Source organism: Heptranchias perlo, chromosome 14 (assembly GCF_035084215.1).
Source record: "Heptranchias perlo isolate sHepPer1 chromosome 14, sHepPer1.hap1, whole genome shotgun sequence".
Lineage (NCBI taxonomy): Eukaryota > Metazoa > Chordata > Chondrichthyes > Hexanchiformes > Hexanchidae > Heptranchias > Heptranchias perlo.
In genome coordinates this window covers 5,107,959-5,132,121 of record NC_090338.1, presented here as the reverse complement: position 1 = coordinate 5,132,121, position 24,163 = coordinate 5,107,959, and the positions used below count along the sequence as shown (strand labels likewise).

Here is a 24,163-nt window from a genome sequence, read left to right as displayed (position 1 = left end):
AATCCTATCAAAGTGATCTCTCCCTTCTTATTTTTCAGTTCTACCCATATAGACTCAGTGGGCGAACCCTCGGATATATCCCCTCTCACTACTGCCGTGATGTTCTCCCTAATCAAGAACGCAACTCCCCCTCCTCTCTTACCTCCTGCTCTATCTTTCCTATAGCATCTGTACCCTGGAACATTGAGCTGCCAGTCCTGCCCCTCCCTTAGCCATGTTTCAGTAATAGCTATAACATCCCAGTCCCATGTACCCATCCATGCCCTGAGTTCATCTGCCTTGCCCATCAGACTTCTTGCATTGAAATAAATGCAGTTTAATCTAGACTTCCCTTGGTCTTTGCCCTGCTTTCTCAGACCATCTGTCCGGTCATGTTCTGTACACTCTCCCTTACTGCCTTTTGTTTCTGTCACCACTTTATTTCCCACTGACTTCCTGCATCGGTTCCCATCCCCCTGCCACATTAGTTTAAACCCTCCCCAACAGCACATGGCAAACACTCCCCCTAGGACATTGGTTCCAGTCCTGCCCAGATGCAGACCGTCCAATTTGTACTGGTCCCACCTCCCCCAGAACCGGTTCCAATGGCCCAGGAATTTGAATCCCTCCCTCTTGCACCATCTCTCAAGCCACGTATACATCTTAGCTATCCTGTCATTCCTACTCTGACTAACCCGTGGCACTGGTAGCAATCCTGAGATTACTACCTTTGAGGTCCTACTCTTTAGTTTAACTCCTAACTCCCTAAATTCAGCTTGTAGGACCTCATCCTGTTTTTTACCTATATCGTTGGTGCCTATATGCACCACGACAACTGGCTGTTCACCCTCCCCCTCCAGAATGTCCTGCAGCCGCTCCGAGACATCCTTGACCCTTGCACCAGGGAGGCAACATACCATCCTGGAGTCTCGGTTGCGTCCGCAGAAACGCCTGTCTATTCCCCTTACAATCGAGTCCCCTATCACTATAGCTCTGCCACTCTTTTTCCTGCCCTCCTGTGCAGCAGAGCCAGCCACGGTGCCATGAACCTGGCCACTGCCACCTTCCCCTGGTGAGCCATCTCCCCCAACAGTATCCAAAACGGTATACCTGTTTTGGAGGGAGATGACCGCAGGGGACCCCTGCACTGCCTTCCTACTCTTCCTCTGTCTGTTGGTCACCCATTCACTATCTCCCTCAGTAATTTTTATCTGCGGTGTGACCAACTCACTGAACGTGCTATCCACGACTTTCTCAGCATCGCGGATGCTCCAAAGTGAGTCCATCCGCAGCTCCAGAGCCGTCAAGCGGTCAAACAATAGCTGCAGCTGGACACACTTCCCGCAGGTGAAGGAATCAGGGATACAGGAAGGAGCCCTGAATTCCCACATCCCACAAGAGGAACATGACACGGCCCTGGGATCTCCTGCCATGACTTAACCCTTAAGTTAGCTTAACAACAACTGCAATGTCAAGAGAAAAAAAAAGGAAAGAAAAACTACTTACCACTCCCTTTAAGGAGTTTACTCCTTTAAATTGTTCTCAATTTAGAGAATGTTAACTACACTAGGGACCTTGATTGACTAAAAAATAAACGCTACTTCCTATAAGACCTGCAGACCTTCCCTTTCTTTTTACTTTAGTTACTGTCGATAAGTAGAAATACTCACCTGAAACTACTCACCAATCAGGTGCCTCCCCTGTGTCGCGTCCCGATCTGATTCCTGACGTCACTTCGAACTCGGTCGCAGCTCCGCTCGGCTCCTCTCAGCTGTTCTCAGCGCTCTGAAATCCCGCCTTTTATCGGACGCTCCCTCCGCTCGGCTCGGCTCCTCTCAGCTGTTCTCAGCGCTCTGAAATCCCGCCTTTTATCGGTCGCAGCTCCGCTCGGCTCGGCTCCTCTCAGCTGTTCTCAGCGCTCTGAAATCCCGCCTTTTATCGGACGCTCCCTCCGCTCGGCTCGGCTCCTCTCAGCTGTCAATATATGTAATAGTGCCTCTGCTATCTCTTCCCTAACTTCTTTTAATATTCGTGGATGCAATCCATCCGGACCAGGGGTTTAATCCTCTCTAAGTTTGATTAGTTCACAAATTACCTCCCTCCTTTCGATATTAAATGTCTCTATATCTTTTTTGATTGCATCTTCATTGGTGATTAACATGTACATTGATGATTACATGTACATTGGTGATTACATGTACATTGGTGATTACATGTACATTGACAAGTACATCTATATTGACGATTACATGTACATTGGTGATTACATATATATTGACGATTACATATACATTGGTGATTATATGTACTTGACGATTACATATACATTGGTGATTACATATACATTGGTGATTACATATACATTGACGATTACATATACATTGGTGATTACATATACATTGTCAATTACATATACATTGGTGATTACATATACATTGACGATTACATATACATTGGTGATTATATGTACTTGACGATTACATATACATTGGTGATTACATATACATTGGTGATTACATATACATTGACGATTACATATACATTGGTGATTATATGTACTTGACGATTACATATACATTGGTGATTACATATACATTGACGATTACATATACATTGGTGATTACATATACATTGTCAATTACATATACATTGGTGATTACATATACATTGGTGATTACATATACATTGACGATTACATATACATTGGTGATTATATGTACTTGACGATTACATATACATTGGTGATTACATATACATTGACGATTACATATACATTGGTGATTATATGTACTTGACGATTACATATACATTGGTGATTACATATACATTGACGATTATATGTACTTGATGATTACATATACATTGGTGATTACATATATATTGACGATTACATGTACATTGACAATTACATATACATTGGTGATTACATATACATTGGTGATTACATATACATTGATGATTTTATGTACATTGACGATTACATATACATTGACGATTACATATTCATTGGTGATTACATATACATTGACGATTACATATACATTGGTGATTACATGTACATTGACGATTACATATACATTGACAATTACATGTACATTGGTGATTACATGTACTTTGATGATTACATGTACATTGACGATTACATGTACATTGATGATTACATTTGCAGTTTTGATTGCATGCACATCCTTGCAGTGCTGTTAAATTATTTCACTACATTGCAAAACCAATTCCTTTAGAATTGGCTGCACAACATCACAGTACTTCAGTACGGGTGCCCCTGACATTTACTGTGAAAGTGGATGATTATTTGCAAAATAAGACCCTTTTCATGGTGATTTCCATTCACTGTGACATTGCTCTCACACTGATTTCTGCTCCTAGCTTGTTCTGTGGCATTGAGAGTTTTGGATTGCGGGGGTAGATTGCACATGTTGCCATGGTTACTTCTTAATGTGACAGTTCTATCCTTTTGTCTAGGAATCCTCGGAGAGTACCAATACCACAATTGAAGATGAGGATACAAAAGGTAAGGAGCAGAGAGAAAGAGGAATGATTCCACAGTGATGGCCAACCTAGTATTACTGCAGAGTGAAAATATTAGGGCAAAAATAGGGCAATCTTTGTATTTTATGCCATCTCATTTTACAGGGGTACGATAGATTCATTCCATTTTGGGTCAGCCGGGCTCAGTGGGCAGCACTCTCGCCTCCGAGTCAGAATGTCGTGGGTATAAGCCCCACTCCAGAGACTTGAGCATATAATCTAGGCTGACACTCTAGTGCAGTACTGAGGGAGTGCTGCATTGTCGGCGTTGCCGTCTTTCGGATGAGATGTGGAAACGAGGCCCCGTCTGCCCTCCCAGGCGGACGTAAAAGATCCCAGGACCACTATCTGAATTAAAGCCGGGGAGTTCTCCTCGGTGTCCTGGGCCAACATTTATCCATCAGTCAACACCTAAAACAGATTGTCTGGTCATTATCACATTGTTGCTGAGCGCAAATTGGATGCCATCGTTAGGTAAGGGTATTAAGGGTTCCAGAACCAAGGTGGGTAGATGGTGTAAAGATACAGATCAGCCTTGATCTGATTGAATGGCGGAACAGGCTCGAGGGCTCCTATGTTCCTATCACAACAGTGGTTACACTTCAAAAGAGCTTCACTGGCTGTAAAGTGCTTTGAAACGTCCTGAGGTTGTGAAAGGCGCTATATAAATGCAAGGCTTCCTTTCTTTTCTTTCCTTCAAAAAGAAGCACTTTAGCCACTATCTCTCCTTTGGCGGTAAGTGACCACACTCATCGGCACGTTAATTGAGGTGGTTTCTCTTTGTATCTGTGCTCTCGTTCAGAAATGCGTTAATGGAAAGGAAAATTGTTCGATGGTTAGAACGGTTTAAATGGAACGCTTACAGATTGACAGACAGACAAATTGAATTTCTTTGAATCCTGAACCCTATAAAGGGAGATGTTTGTAGGAGCACAGAAATCCCACCTCACAAGATGCCGCAAGATTTGGCTGTAACATGAAAGAATTCCCATGACATAATTCACCACACAGATTGTTCAACAACAACAATTTGCATTTATATAGCGCCTTTAACGTAGTAAAACGCTTCACAGGAGCGATTATCAGACACAATTTAACACCAAGCCACCTAAGACGATATTCGGACAGGTGACCAAAGACTTGGTCAAAGAGGTAGGTTTTAAGGAGCATCTTAAAGGAGAGAGAGGCGGAGAGGTTTAGGGAGGGAATTCCAGAGCTTAGGGCCTAGGAAGCTGAAGGCACGGCCGCCAATGGTGGAGCGATTAAAATCGGGGATGCGCAAGAAGCCAGAATTGGAGGAGTGCAGAGATCTCGGAGGGTTGTAGGGCTGGAGGAGGTTACAGAGATAGGGAGGGGCGAGGCCATGGAGGGATTTGAAAACAAGGATGAGAATTTTTTTAAATCGAGGTGTTGCCAGACCGGGAGCCGATGTAGGTCAGTGAGCACAGGGGCCGATGGGTGAACGGGACTTGGTGCGAGTTAGGATACGGGGCAGCAGAGTTTTGGATGAGCTCAGGTTTACGGAGAGTGGAAGATTGGAGGCCGGCCAGGAGAGCATTGGACTAGTCGAGTCTAGAGGTGACAAAGGGTTTTGATGGGCGATCTGAACTCCATGGATCAACAAATAATTGCGACACTCACATTTTGAATTCCACCAAGAAAGGTCTATGAAACATTGTTTACTCTACAACTCCTGCTGATTATCAAAATGTTTCAGAAATATGTTCCAAGAGCAGACTTTTAATCCCTTGTGGAATGATTCTATCTGAATTGTTCTCTAAGTACTGGATTGCCAGTTTCTCGCCATGTCTCAGTGTTTCTGTGAATATAAATTCAAACTTTAGCTTGGTGCACTTGTTTGACAACGTGATATTTCCGTCTTTTGAAGGAGACAGGAAAAAGTAATGCCCCCCACAAATGAACTCCAGTACTCCATAAACCATAATTAGGGGCAATTATTATTCCCATGGCTCACTAGCTCACTCCAGGCATGTATAAGTACAGAGGTTTCAATTCATCAGAGACTCATTCTGCTTATAAAAATTGCCTTTTCGTAGTGAACGAAACAAAGGGAAGTGCTGGGAGAAAGTGAGAAGCATAGAATTCACTTCACACTTTTATGATTTGTGAATCCAGGATCTAGGAATGAGAAACCTAACAATCCAATTAGATGCTGTTTTGTGTTAAACCTCAGCCAGAGTATGAAATGTGAAGCCCTACTGTATACAACTGATCCTCTGTCCATGGTTTATCACGTGTGCACATGTGTGTGCATGTGTGAGTGCGTGTGTGCATGTCTGTGCATGTGTGCATGCATGCGTGTGTGTGTAAGAAAGTGTGAGAAATGGATGGAAAGAGATGGTGGGAAGAATGGATGGAGAGAGATGAATGGAGAGATGGAGGAAGGAGTGGATGGATGGAGGGAGAGATGGAGGTAGGGATATATTGATGGAGAAATATAGGGAGCTTTGGATGGAGATGCAAGGAATGGATGGATAGATGGGCAGACTCTAAGACTCACTCCCTGCAACTCTGTTGAGCATCACATAGAATGTGCATCTTTAAAAATGTGTTGGAAATGAAGAAACTTTACAGCCGTTCTCTTTCTGTGCTACTTCCAGTGCGTAAACAGGAGATTATCAAAGCCACGGAGCAGCTGATTGAAGCGATTAGCAATGGAGATTTCGAGGCGTACACGTGAGTTCTTCCCCAAACTATTGAGATGCTACAAATGGATTCCATGAGGGAGATTTTCACCGAGTTGCCCGGGTGTGAAACTGGTGTTCCAGATCCTTCCATTCATTCATCCCTCCCTGCTTCATTCCATCCAACACTCTCTCCATTCATCACTCCCCTTCCTTCCCTCCATACATCCCTCCTTACCTACCTCCATCCAACTCTCCCTCCCTCCATTCTTTTCTCCTTCAATTTCTCATTCCATTAAGAACATAAGAAAGATCCTAACCTCAAATCTAAATTCATGTCCAATTTCCTGCCCGCTCCCCGTAACCCCTAATTCCCTTTACTTCTAGGAAACTGTCTATTTCTGTTTTAAATTTATTTAATAATGTAGCTTCCACAGCTTCCTGGGGCAGCAAATTCCACAGACCTACTACCCTCTGAGTGAAGAAGTTTCTCCTCATCTCAGTTTTGAAAGAGCAGCCCCTTATTCTAAGATTATGCCCCCCTCGTTCTAGTTTCACCCATCGTTGGGAACATCCTTACCGCATCCACCCGATCAAGCCCCTTCACAATCTTATATGTTTCAATAAGATCGCCTCTCATTCTTCTGAACTCCAATGAGTAGAGTCCCAATCTACTCAACCTCTCCTCATATGTCCACCCCCTCATCCCCGGGATTAACCGAGTGAACCTTCTTTGTACTGCCTCGAGAGCAAGTATGTCTTTTCTTAAGTGTGGACACCAAAACTGTATGCAGTATTCCAGGTGCGGTCTCACCAATACCATATATAACTGCAGCAATACCACCCTGTTTTTATATTCTATCCCCCTAGCAATAAACGCCAACATTCCGTTGGCCTTCTTGATCACCTGCTGCACCTGCATACTAACTTTTTGATCTTCTTGCACTAGGACCCCCAGATCCCTTTGTACTGCAGTACTTTCCAGTTTCTCGCCATTAAGATAATAACTTGCTCTCTAATTTTTCCTGCCAAAGTGCATAACCTCACATTTTCCAATATTGTATTGCATCTGCCAAATCTCCGCCCACTCACCCAGCCTGTCTATATCCCCTTGTAGGTTTTTTATGTCCTCCTCACTCTCTACTTTCCCTCCCATCTTTGTATCATCTGCAAACTTTGATATGTTACACTCGGTCCCCTCCTCCAAATCGTTAATATAGATTGTAAAGAGTTGGGGACCCAGCACCGACCCCTGCGGAACACCACTGGCTACTGGTTGCCAGTCCGAGAATGAACCATTTATCCCAACTCTCTGCTTCCTGTTAGATAACCAATCCTCCACCCATGCCAGAATATTACCCCCAATCCAGTGATTCTTTATCTTGAGCAATAATCTTTTATGTGGCACCTTGTCGAATGCCTTCTGGAAGTCCAAATACACTACGTCCACTGGTTCCCCTTTATCCACCCTGTACGTTATGTCCTCAAAGAACTCAAGCAAATTTGTCAGACATGACTTCCCCTTCGTAAAGCCATGCTGACTTTGTCCTATTAAATTATGTTTATCCAAATGTTCCCCAACTGTCTCCTTAATAATAGACTCCAAAATTTTACCCACCACAGATGTTAGGCTAACTGGCCTATAATTTCCAGCCTTCTGCCTACTACCCTTTTTAAATAAGGGTGTTACATTAGCAGTTTTCCAATCTGCCGGGACCTTTGCCGAGTCCAGAGAATTTTGGAAAATTATTACCAAAGCATCCACAATCCCTACTGCCACTTCCCTCAAGACCTTCGGATGTAAGCCATCAGGTCCAGGGGATTTATCCACCTTGAGTCCCATTAATTTACTGAGTACCAATTCCTTAGTGATTTTAATTGTATTTAGCTCCTCCCCCCCTAGAGCCCCCTGTTTGTCCAGTGTTGGGATATTCTTAGTGTCCTCTACCGTAAAGACTGAAACAAAATATTTGTTCAGCATTTTTTCCATCTCCATGTTTCCCACCATTAATTTCCCGGTCTCATCCTCTAAGGGACCTACGTTTGCCTTAGCCACCCTTTTTCTTTGTATATAACTGTAGAAACTCTTGCTATCTGTTTTTATATTGTTTGCTAATTTATTTTCATAATCTATCTTCCCTTTCTTAATCAATCCTTTCGTTACTTTTTGCTGTCCTTTGAAGACTTCCCAATTTTCTATCCTCCCACTAAGTTTGGCTACCTTATATGTCCTTGTTTTTAGTCAGATACTGTCCTTAATTTCTTTACTTAGCCACGGATGGCTGTCATTTCTTTTACACCCTTTTTTCCTCAATGGAATGTTTTTTTGAAAGTTGTCAAATAACTCCTTGAATGAACACCACTGCTCATGTACCGTCTTACCCTTTAATCTATTTTCCCAGTCCACTTTAATCAATTCCGCTCTCATACCATCATAGTCTCCTTTATTCAAGCTCAGTACGCTTGTTTGAGAACCAACCTTCTCACCCTCTAATTGGATATGGAATTCAACCATGTTGTGGTCACTCATTCCAAGGGGATCCTTAACTAGGACATTATTAATTAATCCTGGCTCATTACACAGGACCAGGTCCAAGGTTGCTTGCCCCCTTGTAGGATCAGTTACATACTGCTCAAGAAATCCATCCCTAATACACTCAATAAACTCTTCCACAAGGCTGCCCTGCCCAATTTGATTTGTCCAGTTAATATGATAGTTAAAATCCCCCATAATTATAGCTGTTCCCTTATTACATGCCCCGACTATTTCCTGATTAATACTTCTTCCAGCAGAGTTGCAACTATTAGGAGGCCTATATACTACGCCCACGAGTGTTTTCTTCCCCTTATTATTCCTTATCTCTACCCAAACTGTTTCTTTATCCTGATCCTTTGTCCCAATAACATTTCTCTGTATTACAGTGATTCCTTCCTTTATGCTCCCTGAATGCATCCATCCCTCAAACATTCCACCCTCCCTCCATCCATTCCCCAATCTATCCCTCCATTCCACCCTCCCTCCATCCATTCCCCAATCTATCCCTCCATTCCACCCTCCCTCCATCCATTCCCCAATCTATCCCTCCATTCCACCCTCCCTCCATCCATTCCCCAATCTATCCCTCCATTCCACCCCCCTCCATCCACTCCCAATCTATCCCTCCATTCCACCCTCCCTCCATCCATTCCCCAATCTATCCCTCCATTCACCCCCCTCCATCCACTCCCAATCTATCCCTCCATTCCACCCTCCCTCCATCCATTCCCCAATCTATCCCTCCATTCCACCCCCCTCCATCCACTCCCAATCTATCCCTCCATTCCACCCTCCCTCCATCCATTCCCCAATCTATCCCTCCATTCACCCCCCTCCATCCATTCCCCAATCTATCCCTCCATTCCACCCTCCCTCCATCCATTCCCCAATCTATCCCTCCATTCCACCCTCCCTCCATCCATTCCCCAATCTATCCCTCCATTCCACCCTCCCTCCATCCATTCCCCAATCTATCTCTCCATTCCACCCTCCCTCCATCCATTCCCCAATCTATCTCTCCATTCCACCCTCCCTCCATCCATTCCCCAATCTATCTCTCCATTCCACCCTCCCTCCATCCATTCCCCAATCTATCCCTCCATTCCACCCTCCCTCCATCCATTCCCCAATCTATCTCTCCATTCCACCCTCCCTCCATCCATTCCCCAATCTATCCCTCTATTCCACCCTCCCTCCATCCATTCCCCAATCTATCCCTCTATTCCACCCTCCCTCCATCCATTCCCCAATTTATCTCTCCATTCCACCCTCCCTCCATCCATTCCCCAATCTATCTCTCCATTCCACCCTCCCTCCATCCATTCCCCAATCTATCCCTCTATTCCACCCTCCCTCCATCCATTCCCCAATCTATCTCTCTATTCCACCCTCCCTCCATCCATTCCCCAATTTATCCCTCTATTCACCCTCCCTCCATCCATTCTCCAATCTATCTCTCTATTCCACCCTCCCTCCATCCATTCCCCAATTTATCCCTCTATTCACCCTCCCTCCATCTATTCCCCAATCTATCGCTCTATTCACCCTCCCTTCATCCATTCCCAATCTATCCCTCAAACATTCCACCCTCCCTCCATCCATTCCCCAATCTATCCCTCCATTCCACCCTCCCTTCATCCATTCCCCAATCTATCTCTCTATTCACCCTCCCTCCATCCATTCCCCAATCTATCCCTCTATTCCACCCTCCCTCCATCCATTCCCCAATCTATCCCTCCATCCATCCTTCCGCTGACGTTTCATGTCAGAAGTGATGAAGTGCTGTCCCACCACCACCACCACCACTCCCCCCCCTCGAAACGTTAACCTCTTCTCTCTTACAGATGTTGGCTGGCCTGCTGTGTATTTTCTGAGTTTCCCTTTGCTCAGAGACGTGACCTTCACCATTTTGATTTCTTGGTCTTTCAGGAAGATGTGTGACCCAGGGGTCACTGCCTTCGAACCCGAGGCGCTGGGGAACCTGGTGGAGGGACTCGATTTTCATCGATTCTACTTTGAGAATTGTAAGGAAGCGTATCTGCTGAGGACTGAGAGACACAATCCAAGTTAGATTAACGGTCACTGCATTTCAACGATTAAGTTTGAGGCCAGTAAATAGAGTAAAAGCTTTTAACTAATGATAACCGAGTGAGTGAATCCCTGACCTGGTCTGATGCTGAGACCTTACATACCTGCTCAAGCCCTGCTCTGTCCTGTCTAAGTTGATCTTAGCCGGGTCTCAGTTGCGGCCCGAGGGTGGGCGCCAGTTCCTCTGAGCTGGGGAGGGAATTCTTCCAGCGGTTGTTCCAGCGAAAGGTGCGGGAGTTGATCCCCGGCGGTAATGACCGTTAATGCGCACACTGACACGGGCGTGACGCACGCCTGTACGCGAAGGATGCGGTGTCGCTGGCGCGTGCATCGTCCGTGGGTCACCGGGGTGCCAGGATTAGAAGGTCAGCAGTCAGTAAAGGCCGCTACCAGTTGGCCGTGCCACGGGCAATTGTCCAGCTCGTGGGACAGGGGCACGGGATTGGGGGAGATATAGGTGAACTGGGACGGGGGGGCAGAGATGGCCAGTGTTGGGGGGCACCAGTCAGGGATGGCCAGGACTTATATTTTCCTTATAATGCGACCCCCCCTACTTTGGCCCATTCCAAACAGACTGGAGTGATACTCAGGCTATAAATGTCAATGAAAGATGAAAGGCCTATTGAGCCTAGAGCAAAGCTTGTACGTTGGCCCCCAGAACAACTTGATAGTCACCCCCCACATAACAACAACAACTTGCATTTATATAGCGTCATTAACGTAGTAAAACATCCCAAGACGCTTCACAGGAGCGATTATCAAACAAAATTTGACACCGAGCCACACAAGGAGATATTAGGACAGGTGGAGGTAGGTTTTAACGAGCATGTTAAAGGAAGAGACAGAGGCGGAGAGGTTTAGGGAGGGAATTCCAGAGTTTAGGGCCCAGGCAGCTGAAGGCACGGCCGCCAATGGTGGGGTGAAGGAAATCGGGGATGCACAAGAGGCCGGAATTGGAGGAGCGCAGAGATCTCGGAGGGTTGTAGGGCTGGAGGAGGTTACAGAGATAGGGAGGGGGCGAGGGCGAGGCCATGGAGGGATTTGAACACGAGCATGAGAATTTTGAAATTGAGGTGTTGCCGGACTGGGAGCCAATGTAGGTCAGCGAGCACAGGGGGTGATGGGTGAACGGGACTTGGTGCGAGTTAGGATACGGGGCAGCAGGGTTTTGGATGAGCTCAAATTTACGGAGGGTGGAAGATGGGAGGCCGGCCAGGAGAGACTAAGTGGGCACCTTAGGAACACTGTAGTTCCATGACCTCTGTGCCCAGTAACGACAACTTGCATTTATCTTTTTTTATTCAGTCTCGGGATGTGGGCGTCACTGTCAAGGCCGGCATTTATTGCCCATCCCCAGTTGCCCCTTGAGAAGGGCCTTCTTCTTGAACCGCCATAGTCTGTGTAGTGAAGGGTCTGACACAACTGAGCGACTTTCTAGGCCTCTTCCGAGGACTCTTGGAGCCTTTAACCTAGAAAACCATCCCGAGGCGCTTCATAGGGGCGTAATCAAAAAAACGGACTGCACTCCACCGCGGTGCCAGCACTGAGGGAGTGCTGCACCGTCGGAGGTGCCGTCTTTCGGATGAGACGTTAAACCGAGGCCCCGTCTGCCCTCTCAGGTGGACGCAAAAGATCCCACGGCCACTATTTCGAAGAAGAGCTGGGGAGTTCTCCCCGGTGTCCTGGCCAATACTCACCCTCAACCAACAAAAACAAATTCTCTGGTCATTATCACATTGAAGTTCGTGGGATCTTGCTGTGCGCGAATTGGCTGCTGCGTTTCCTACACTACAATGGTGACTGCACTTCAAAAGTACTTCATTGGCTGTAAAGCGCTTTGGGACGTCCTGAGGTCGTGAAAGGCGCTATATAAATGCAAATCTTTCTTTCTTATTTAAATGCAAGTTGTTGTTGCTATTCTCTAGCTCAGTGCCATGTGATGCTCTCACAGTGTAATTTTTTTCCTTGTGTTGTGTTTGGAAATCCTTTGCAATTCATGCTTTTAAAACATTTTTTTTTTGTGTGTGTGTGTGTGTCTGCGTGTGTTTCTAGTGTGGTCCAAGAACAATAAACCAGTCCACACCACCATCCTGAATCCGCACATCCACCTGATTGGAGAAGAGGCGGCCTGCATCGCGTATATACGCATCACGCAGTACATAGACGGCAACGGGATCCCTCGCACAGCCCAGTCCGAGGAGACCCGCATCTGGCACCGTCGGGACGGCAAATGGCAAATCGTCCACTTCCACCGATCCGGGTCATCGTCCGCACTGGCCAAGTAAGGGTTAAGGCCGGGGTTTGGTGACGGGGGGGCCCAGGGGGACAACCTGGGATTAAGAGCTGGGGGGGGGGGGGTGGGGGGGGGGGGGGACACTGGGGCGATTTGGAGTGGGGGGTAAAGAGGGATCAAATTTGAATGAGAACTTCCCCCTCATTCTCCAACCCCCACCAAACTCCTCAGTGGACGGGCCGAGGGGCCGCCTTCATTTTGTGCATTCCTACAAAGGGATTCTGATGGGGTCTGCACTCAAAACCTCCCCTTTCCCTCCCCCAGACCCGCTGTACGTTTCCAGCGTTCCTCATCCTTACTCCCAGCCCTGGCTCAGTGGGTGACACTCTCTCGCCTCTCAGTTAGTAAATTGTGGGTTCGAATCCTACTCCAGGCACTTAAGCCCCATAACCCAGGCTGACGCTCCCAGGGCCAGTACCGAGGGAGCGCTGCACCGTTGGAGGTGCCGTCTTTCGGATGAGACGTTAAATGGAGGCCCCCGTCTTTCCCCTCAGGTGGACGCAAAAGATCCCACCGCACCATTAGAAGAAGAGCAAGGGGAGTTCTCCCCGGTGTCCTGGGCAAATATTTATCCCTCAACATGCACCTAAAAAAACAGGTAACCTTGCTATGCATCTCACTGATGTTGGTGGGATCTTGCTGCGCACAAGATTGGCTGCCACGTTTCTCTGCCTCACAACAGTGAGCACGTTTCGAAAGTACTTAATTGGCTGCGAATCGCATCGGGACGTCCCGGGGCATGAAAGGCATTATATAAAAATGCAAGTTCTTTCTTCGTCCTTTGACCTCATTCTCTTCCGTCTCCCTCTCTCTCTCTGCAGCTGAAACCCCTTCCCTCCAGTCTCCTGCTGCTATCCATGACTGACTTGCACTGCTAGCAAGATGTGTCTTCTGTCACCTCACCGCTGGACCCACACCTCCTGAGAGAGGGTGGTACGCTTGGTGGAATCACTGCCGAGCTGGACCACCAGTTCCTCTGCTCACAACCCCCCGTGTCGCAGGGAGAGTGATGAAATTCATAACCAACCATCGTTTATTTTTTGTATCCTAAAAGGCAATATCTGTCGTTATGGCATGTTTACAACGATAACTTTAATTCCAATCCGTTTACAGTGTAGGTGTATTGAAATCGTGACAGTAAGTGCTGACTTTATAAAACTTGGCTAATATGCATGTTTTCTGATATATTACTGGGCGCACAAGGAAACAGACGACGGCATTTTTTTTTGTGATCTCAACATGAACTTGATGGGGGAAGTGGGAGCTGGGAATAAAATTGTAGACAGTCCGATCATGGCGGCTATGTACTGAAGGAAAGCGTTACGAACTACAGGATGGCAGAAAGCCCCAGTCCGTTTAGGATTGGGTCGATATAGCAACAGGGCCCTCGAGGGGGGGTTAATGAAAGCTTAACCCTTTGCATGCCGACACTGACTGGCAGCTCAAGCCTCCGAAATTACGTGACGATTTTCCCCGCAACCCTGACTGCACTTTGAAGCAATTCGTCGCACGAGAGGCACTTTGAGATATGTCTAGAGAGACTCGACGAGGTATGAGGCTTACTCCTACTGAGTGCAATTAATAAGGAGAGAAAACATTCCTCATTTCAAAGCCAAAAAAACAGGTCGATAAACCTACCATTTGTTTTACGGAGGCTGGAGATTGAGCGTTTCAGTCCTCCCATTGCACTTTGAAAAAATATATTGGCCCAGAATTTGCTCTGACCAGCGAACGGCCAGCTCCCGCTGCTGATTTAGATTTAAACTTGCCCACAAACGATCCACGGGCTATAGGGTGGGAACTTCCTCTAATGGTAAGCTACAAAAAAAAAAGGGCAGAGTCTTCTCCGGAGAATCTGTGAGCTGTATGAGCCGGGGAAACGATCTCTCTCTCCCCTCTACCCATCGAGATTCAAGCATCCTTCACAAGTCAGGACCAGGAAGTGAAAGCTACAACAGTAAATTCAATGTAAAATCAGTCAGAGAAAGCAAAATGAAGAGAGGGTAAGAAATATTGAATTAAAAGACAGAGAGACGGAAAGAAAAAGTTTAAAAAATTAAAATTAAGAATTTTTAAAAAAATGTCCGACAAGAATTAAAACCTGAAGGAACGAGACTCCACATTTTGTAAAAGTTAATTTTCAGAGCCAGAGAGGTTGTTTGGCCGTCATTAAGACTTACCACGCCGTTAAAAGTTAGCTTAGACCTAAATAAACCTGGCGTACCCTTTTCTGTGTAGGTTAGTTTGTTTCCAGCTGGCCAGCGGAGCAACTTCGCGCTGGTCCGTTCATTTGACCGGAGATCTGTCCTTCCCGCGGAGTTTACGGAGGAGCTGGGGAATCCGGGAGAGCAGTGTCCGGATTTCCGCCTTTGACTGCGCGTGCCTGCTCGCTGGGGTTGCTCTTCCATTTTGCCCTGAAACAGACGGTGAGCCCTGTTCAGCTCTCCGATATTATAGGAGCAAATTCCGGGCCGTCCCACACTTTGAAAGCAATGGCTGATTCTGAAGACGGTTTGTACATTTATAAATTATTAATTCTTCCGAATGAGCTTCCGCTGATTTGCGTCCCATCAGCTCATTGAGATTTTAGGTTCGCATTGGGACTAAGTGCTGCTTTTTTTCCCCCCTTGTACATGGGGATGGGGAGACCCATGTGAAGGTTGGGTTTGAGGGGAGGGGGGGTCTATATTCTACCAGACGATGAAACTAAACACTACCGAATTAATCTGGTGTCAAATCGGCACAAGTACGGTTGAGAAAAAGGCGAGTTTGCAATCGGTGATATAAAACCAGATCGATTTACCTTGACCCTTGAACTTATCACTGGATTCCCCCCCTCAGGGGCCCTGACCAGCTATGGGGGGTCCTCGTGCAATCAAACCCATCACCACCCACTCCTTGTCTTCACAGTGGGGGCTGGGTGACCGGGCGTCATCAGTCTGATTAGACCCGTCAATTTCCGTTCCACTTTCTGCTCCCTCCCCCACTCCTTTTATTTCTTTGGCGCGTCTTCATTCGTAGAGACATAGGAAGGAACATAGGAACAGAAGGAGGCCATTCAGCCCCTCGAGCCTGTTCCGCCATTCAGTTAGATCATGGCTTTTTTTTTATTCGTTCACGGGATGTGGGTGTCGCTGGCAAGGCCGGCATTTATTGCCCATCCCTAGCGAGATTTTTACAACTGAGTGGCTTGCTAGGCCATTTCAGAGGGCAATTAAGAATCAACCACATTGCTGTGGGTCTGGAGTCACATATAGGCCAGACCGGGTAAGGACGGCAGGTTTCCTTCCCTAAAGGACATTAGTGAACCAGATGGGTTTTTACGACAATCTGGTAGTTTCATGGCCATCATTACTGATACTAGTATTTTAATTCCAGATTTTTATTTAATTAATTGAATTTAAATTCGCCAGCCGCTGTGGCGGGATTTGAACTCGTGACTCTGGATTTTAGTCCAGGCCTCTGGATTACTAGCCCAGTAACATAACTGATCTGTATCTTAACTCCATTTACCCGCCTTGGTTCTGTAACCCTTAAAACCCTCACCCAACAAAAATCGATCGACCTCAGTTTTGAAATTTTCAATTGACCCCCGGCCTCGACAGCTTTTTGGGGGAGAGAGTTCCAGATTTCCACTCCCCTTTGTGTGATGAAGTGCTTCCTGACATCACCCCTGAACGGCCTGGCTCTAATTTTAAGATTATCCCCCCCTTGTTCTGGACTCCCCCCACCAGAGGAAATAGTTTCTCTCTATCTACCCTATCAAATCCTTTAATCATCTTAAACACCTCGATTAGATCACCCCTTAATCTTCTATACTCGAGGGAATACAAGCCCAGTCTGTGCAACCTGTCCTCGTAATTTAACCCTTTTAGCCCCAATATCATTCTGGTGAATCTGCGCTGCACCCCCTCCAAGGCCAATATATCCTTCCTGAGGGGCGGTGCCCAGAACTGAACACAGTATCTCCAGATGGGGTCTGACCAGAGCTCAGTACAACTGTATAGACGCCTTTCACTTTCTGCATCTGACGAGGCTGCTCGAGAAGTCCGGTGACCCTCTCGGCCCCTGCGTTCTATGTATGTTGTTTCACAAGCTCCTCAGTGTTGCGCAAACTTCCCCCCTCCCCTCCTTCCCCCCTCCCCTCCTTCCCCACCCCCGGAATACCTCCCACCCCCCCCCCCCCAAATTGTTGAATGACGACAGCAAGGAAAACACTAACCCCTGCTGCGTGGTATGTTCCACAGTATCCTGAGTCACTCATTACCTATCATAGAACCATAGAATGATACAGCACAAAAAGAGGCCATTCAGCCCATCATGCTTATGCTGGATCTTTGAAAGATCTGTCCAATTAGTCCCACTCCCCTGCTCTTCCCCCAAATTTCTCCCTTTCAAGTATTCAATTCCTTTTTGAAAGTTACTATTGAATCTGCTTCCACCGCCCTTTCAGGCAGCGCATTCCAGATCATAACAACTCGCTGCGTAAAAAAATGTCTCCTCATCTCCCCCTCTGGTTCTTTTGCCAATTACTTTAAATCTGCGTCCTCCAGTTACGGACCTGTAGGCCTGTGCAACACCAACCATGATCGTAAATCCACACTGTAATCTTAACTAAGATGCACATGAAACCTTGAGTGTGGCCTCTGAAATTTCACACCTCTTTGTACAGCAGGTTAAAGATAACCCAATCAGGAAAAACCGTGCACCTCAAATCACATCGAGCTGGTGAGAGTCTTCATTGTACAGGTGTCCAAAACAGCGAGATTTCCAGTGTTTCCAGCATGTAGACCTTAGCGACAGAGATATGTCTGCAACTACGCAACTGATACGTAGAATTGCATTGAGTTTTACAGCACAGAAACAGGCCATTCGGCCCAACTGGTCTATGCTGGAGTTTATTCCCCGCCTTTGATCCATGTACCTTGATACCCTTACCAAACAAAAACCTATTGATCTCGATTTTGAAAGTTCCAATTGACCCCCTTTTGGGGGGGGGGGACGAGAGTTCCAGATTTCCAATATCCTTTTGAGTGAAAAATTGCTTCCTGATTTCGCTCCTGAATGGCTGAGCTCGAATTTTTTAAATCCCCTGTTCTAAAAATCTTGATCAGATCACCCCTCAATCCCGTGTACTCGAGGGAACACAAACCAAGATTGTGCAGCCCGTCCGCGTAATTTAACCCTTTAAGCCCCGGGATCATTCTGGTGAATCTGCGCTGCACCCCCTCCAAGGCCAATATTGAGGTGCGGTGCCCAGAACTGAACGCAATGCCGCAGATGGGGTCTGAGCAAGAGTTTTATACAACTGTAGCATAGCTCCCACCCCTTTTGTATTCCAGCCCCCTTGAGGTAAAGAGATTAGAAGTTCCAATGTGCCAGAGAGGGTATCTCAGGCTGGGAAGATGTAAATTTCGCGATATACCCTGTGCGCGTGCGTCAGAATTTAACCACCCCCCCTAAAAAAAACATTTTAAATTCACCGCTCCCCTCAATAAAATACTTCTTTTCTATACTCAACGCACCGCCTGTGGGAAACAGGCCGGGGGCGGGGCGGAGTCTTGAGTTAACGCTTGGCCAATAAATCTAACCGAAACTTTTGCAATGTGCTAAGAATTCCAAGCCGGGGGTGGGGGTTTCCGCTTCTCTGCGGTCACTAGACTGCCCATTGGGCGGGGACTCGGGGGCAGACTCGAGCCAGGAGACAGCAGGCTATGGCCCCCATGTTGAGATGGATGGGCGTATTCCGGCCATGTGGGCGCTGCCTTGTGTCGGGAGAGCCAAGGCAAAGAAAGAACCCTCTGGCCAAAGGTGTGATTTAGGCCCTACACGGGGAAGTCTTTCAGAGCACATTAACGTCAATCCACGGGAAATGAGCTCACCAAATTCACCAGCTGAGCCCCATCGTCCTTTGGTGGAGGTGCACCAGACCCTTCCCCAGCATGAGCTCAGTTACCTCCCTCCTTGAGGGTAAAATGTCGCCAGCACCAAAACAAAATGGCGGCCGCTGATGGCACCTCGATCCAGACCGGCAGTTTGAGACTCTGGCCACGGTCAACCAGGCAGGAGGGGAAATGCATCGTTGGCCTATGAAGGCCATCACCCGCCCCGCCCCCTCACCCCCCCCCCTCCCCCCTCCTCCTCCATTATCCCCAGCAACGACCATCTTCACAATCTTTCCAGAGCTACAGCATCCAACGGTAGCGGATGATTCTGGCGTGTCGCGATGTGGAGGCAGAGCCACAGCACAAGCCCAGAGACAAACCAAGAATCTCCATTTGGGAAACAGACTGTTGATGAGCATCTGAAAGAGAAAGGGTTTTGGGGGGGTGGAGGGGGGGGGGGGTGGGGGCAACACTTCGAGGTTGGGGGCTGAGTCAACCAGAGGCCTGTTGTCCGTTTTTTGCGGAATCCTCTCTTCTCGATATGAGCCCTGCCTCGGCACGAGGAGCGGAGACACGTCGTGGAAGGATTGCCACGTTCCAAGGGCCAGGTCTTGCCTGCCTCGCCTGATGAGAGGCGACTTGAATGCCCTTCGGGGACAAAGCAAGCTGCTTTGTCGTCTTGTCCAACCTGTGGCTTCCTCCTGTACAGCGACCGTTGCTCGTGTAACGTCCCCTCGAGCAAAGGGATGACAAAAGGGAGGCCGCAGTGGGACCCACCAGCGACCCGACACAGAGGGGTGGAGAGAAACCCCTCGCAAGTTAAAGTAGCCTTGAAGAATCGTCAAGAATTTTTTTTTTTTTAAAAGAGGGATTCAAAGCACGTTAGGAGAAAGGTGTCCCCCTTTCAGGCTGCTAGGCAGAGAGGGAAAGCTTGAACGTAGGCTCAGGATGAGGCCATTCCGCCCCTCAAGCCTGTTACGTAGGAACAGAAGGAGACCCAATCAGCCCTCGAGCCTGTTTCGCCATTCAATCAGGAATCTAAGCTTTGGTGATGGGGGAGGAAAGGGGGGGAATGGTTTATTTGCTGTTTTTTGTATCACATTAGGGAAAATACATTCTCCTCATAATTTTTCCTTGCTTCTACTTGAGAAAATGAATTTAACAATTGTGCACCATTTCTAGAGTTGGTTTTGCTAACCTGAGCCTTCGCACTGGGCTCTGGTCTCACCGGGCTCGGGCTGCGGGGGGGGGGGGTATTTCTGCTTTCGTTTCTCTGTATTGTATCGTAAATTGAATCAATGCCTTTCTGTATATTTTCGTAAGTGACTTTACTGTAAATTGTCATGACACTGAAAAATTAATGGATTGAGCAAGCTTGCATCTTGGAAATGGTTTAACCCACATGTAAGGTTACCGCTGATTGACTTGTGAATATTTTCATTGGTGTTTCACAAATAAAGAGATTTTATCAGTTTGTCTTGAAGGAACTGTGTTCATTTTTTTTTTAATTGGAGGTATGGAGAGAGGGATTTTTAAAAAAATGAGTGCTGGATTGTCAGGTTAGGGTTTTGAACTGATTCATAATGGGTTCAGCCATTCGGTCCAACTGGTCTATGCCTCCTGCCACTCCTCTTCATCTCACCCTATCAGCATATCCTTCTATTCCTTTCTCCCTCATGTGTCTATCCAGCTTCCCCTTAAATGTATCTACACTATTCACCTCAATTACTCCTTGTGGGAGTGAGTTCCACATTCTCACCACTCTCTGGGTAAAGAAGTTTCTCTTGAATTCCATATTGGATTTATTAGCGACTATTTTATATTTATGACCTCCGAGCTTCGGATTCCCCCACAAGTGGAAACATTTTCTCTACGTCTACCCTATCAAAACCTATCATTATCTTAAAGACCTCTATCAGGTCACCCCTCAGCCTTCTCTTTTTGAGAGAAAAGAGTCCCAGTCTGTTCAATCTTTCCTGATGGGTATAACCTCTCAGTTCTGGTATCATCCGAGTAAATGTTTTTTGAACCTTCTCCAGTGCCTCTATATCCTTTTTATAATATGGAGACCAGAACTGTTCACAATACTCCAAGTGTGGTCTAACCAAGGTTCTATACAAGTTTATTGTAAACAATTTTACAACACCAAGTTATAGTCCAGCAATTTTATTTTAAATTCACAAGCTTTCGGAGGCTACCTCCTTCCTCAGGTGAACGACTATACATCATGACGATACAAGTTTAATATAACTTCTCTGCTTTTCAATTGATGTGAAAAAATGTGGTGAGTTCAAGTCTGTTGGTGGAAGCTTGGAGAAGCCGATCTCCCAGCAGCCCAGACCCCATAGGACCCTCTAAGAAACAGACCCAGGGTCAGGGGTGGGTCACCGGCACCTGTAAGGGTGCCTCAGGGCGCCGGCCCCTTGCGATCCTCCGAGATTCGTCTACAAAGCCGCGTTCAAAGTCTTCAGCTCCAAAGGTAAAGGTCATCGGTCCCCTCGACTGGGTCGGGGCCTTTGCTGGAACCCCAGGAGACTCACGCCAGCTCTCAGATGCCAAGAACTCCACTGGAGTAGAATGGGCAGAATTCCCTGGGGTAATGCTGGAACACCCCCTGACATCCACCCCTCCCCGGGTGTTGCCAAAACCTCCTGGATTGTCCTGGAGTCTCCAGGAATTGAATACTAATGTCCAGGACGCTGCTGCGAGCAAAAACCCGGGATAGAAAAAATAATAATGGTGTTAAAAAATGATGTGGTGCAATTTTAACCAAACCCACCCATTGGGAAACTGATGGGATTGGGTGCAACGCTGGTTTTACATCCCACATGATTTTATTCTCCATTGAAGTCAACAGAGAGTAATATTGGGCCGGGTGTAAATGGAGAGTAATATTGGGCCGGTTGTAAATGGAGAGTAATATTGGACGGGTGTAAATGGAGAGTAATTTGGACCGGGTGCAAATGGAGAGTAATATTGGGCCAGGTGTAAATGGAGAGTAATTTGGGCTGGGTGTAAATGGAGAGTAATATTGGGCTTGGTGTAAATGGAGAGTAATATTGGGCTGGGTGTAAAGGGAGAGTAATATTGGTCAGACTGTAAATGGAGAGTAATATTGGGCTGGGTGTAAATGGAGAGTAATATTGGGCTGGGTGTAAATGGAGAGTAATATTGGGCCGGGTGTAAATGGAGAGTAATTTGGGCCGGGTGTAAATGGAGAGTAATATCGGGCCGGGTGTAAATGGAGAGTAATATTGGGCCAGGTGTAAATGGAGAGTAATTTGGGCTGGGTGCAAATGGAGAGTAATATTGGGCCAGGTGTAAATGGAGAGTAATTTGGGCCGGGTGTAAATGGAGAGTAATTTGGGCCGGGTGTAAATGGAGAGTAATTTGGGCCAAGTGTAAATGGAGAGTAATATTGGGCCGGGTGTAAATGGAGAGTAATATTGGGCCGGGTGTAAAGGGAGAGTAATATTGGGCCAGGTGTAAATGGAGAGTAATTTGGGCTGGGTGCAAATGGAGAGTATTATTGGGCCGGGTGTAAATGGAGAGTAATTTGGACCGGGGGTAAATGGAGAGTAATTTGGGCTGGGTGTAAATGGAGAGTAATATCGGGCTGGGTGTAAATGGAGAATAATATTGGGCTTGGTGTAAATGGAGAGTAATTTGGGCTGGGTGTAAATGGAGAGTAATATTGGGCCAGGTGTAAATGGAGAGTAATTTGGACCAGGGGTAAATGGAGAGTAATATTGGGCTGGGTGTAAATGAAGAGTAATATTGGGCTTGATGTAAATGGAAAGTAATTTGGGCTGGGTGCAAATGGAGCGTAATATTGGGCTGGGTGTAAATGGAGAGTAATATTGGGCTTGATGTAAATGGAAAGTAATTTGGGCTGGGTGCAAATGGAAAGTAATTTGGGCTGAGTGTAAATGGAGAATAATATTGGGCTGGGTGTAAATGGAGAGTAATATTGGACCGGGTGTAAATGGAGAGTTATATTGGGCCGGGTGTAAAGGGAGAGTAATATTGGGCCAGGTGTAAATGGAGAGTAATTTGGGCTGGGTGCAAATGGAGAGTAATATTGGGCCGGGTGTAAATGGAGAGTAATTTGGACCGGGGGTAAATGGAGAGTAATATTGGGCTGGGTGTAAAAGCAGAGTAATATTGGGCCAGGTGTAAATGGAGAGTAATTTGGACCGGGGGTAAATGGAGAGTAATATTGGGCTGGGTGTAAAAGCAGAGTAATATTGGGCCAGGTGTAAATGGAGAGTAATTTGGACCGGGGGTAAATGGAGAGTAATATTGGGCTGGGTGTAAATTGAGAGTAATATTGGGCCGGGTGTAAATGGAGAGTAATTTGGGCTCAGTGTAAATGGAGAGTAATATTGGGCTGGGTGTAAATGGACAGTAATTTGGACAAGGGTTAAATGGAGAGTAATATTGGGCTGGGTGTAAATGGAGAGTAATATTGGGCCAGGTGTAAATTGAGAGTAATATTGGGCTGGGTGTAAATGGAGAGTAATTTGGGCCGGGTGTAAATGGAGAGTAATATCGGGCCGGGTGTAAATGGAGAGTAATTTGGACCAGGGTTAAATGGAGAGTAATATTGGGCTGGGTGTAAATGGAGAGTATTTTGGGCTGGGTGCAAATGGAGAGTAATATTGGGCCGGGTGTAAATGGAGAGTAATTTGGGCAGGGTGTAAATGGAGAGTAATATTGGGCCAGGTGTAAATGCAGAGTAATTTGGACCGGGGGTAAATGGAAAGTAATATTGGGCTGCGTGTAAATGGAGAGTAATATTGGGCCGGGTGTAAATGGAGAGTAATTTGGGCTGAGTGTAAATGGAGAGTAATATTGGGCTGGGTGTAAATGGAGAGTAATATTGGGCCGGGTGCAAATGGAGAGTAATATTGTGCTGGGTGTAAATGGAGAGTAATATTGGGCTGGGTGTAAATGGAGGGTAATATTTGGCTGGGTGTAAATGGAGAGTAATTTGGACCAGGGTTAAATGGAGAGTAATATTGGGCTGGGTGTAAATGGAGAGTAATATTGGGCCAGGTGTAAATGGAGAGTAATATTGGGCTGGGTGTAAATGGAGAGTAATATTGGACCGGGTGTAAATGGAGAGTAATATTGGGCCGGGTGTAAAGGGAGAGTAATATTGGGCCAGGTCTAAATGGAGAGTAATTTG

At 46.6% G+C, this 24,163-nt stretch overlaps 1 protein-coding gene across 1 annotated transcript in view; it reads left to right on the top strand.

Annotated features, from left to right (window-relative positions):
* The window catches only part of LOC137332272 (calcium/calmodulin-dependent protein kinase type II subunit alpha), a 203,414-nt gene extending 189,063 nt beyond the window's left edge, over positions 1–14,351 (top strand). Inside the window, exons 14-18 of the mRNA XM_067995978.1 lie at positions 3,460–3,508; positions 6,147–6,222; positions 10,636–10,730; positions 12,847–13,075; positions 13,909–14,351. Of these exons, the coding sequence (XP_067852079.1) occupies positions 3,460–3,508; positions 6,147–6,222; positions 10,636–10,730; positions 12,847–13,075; positions 13,909–13,912 (453 nt within the window). The 3' untranslated portion in view covers positions 13,913–14,351. The remainder of the gene's footprint in view (positions 1–3,459; positions 3,509–6,146; positions 6,223–10,635; positions 10,731–12,846; positions 13,076–13,908) is intronic.
* Positions 14,352–24,163: the final 9,812 nt, after the last annotated feature.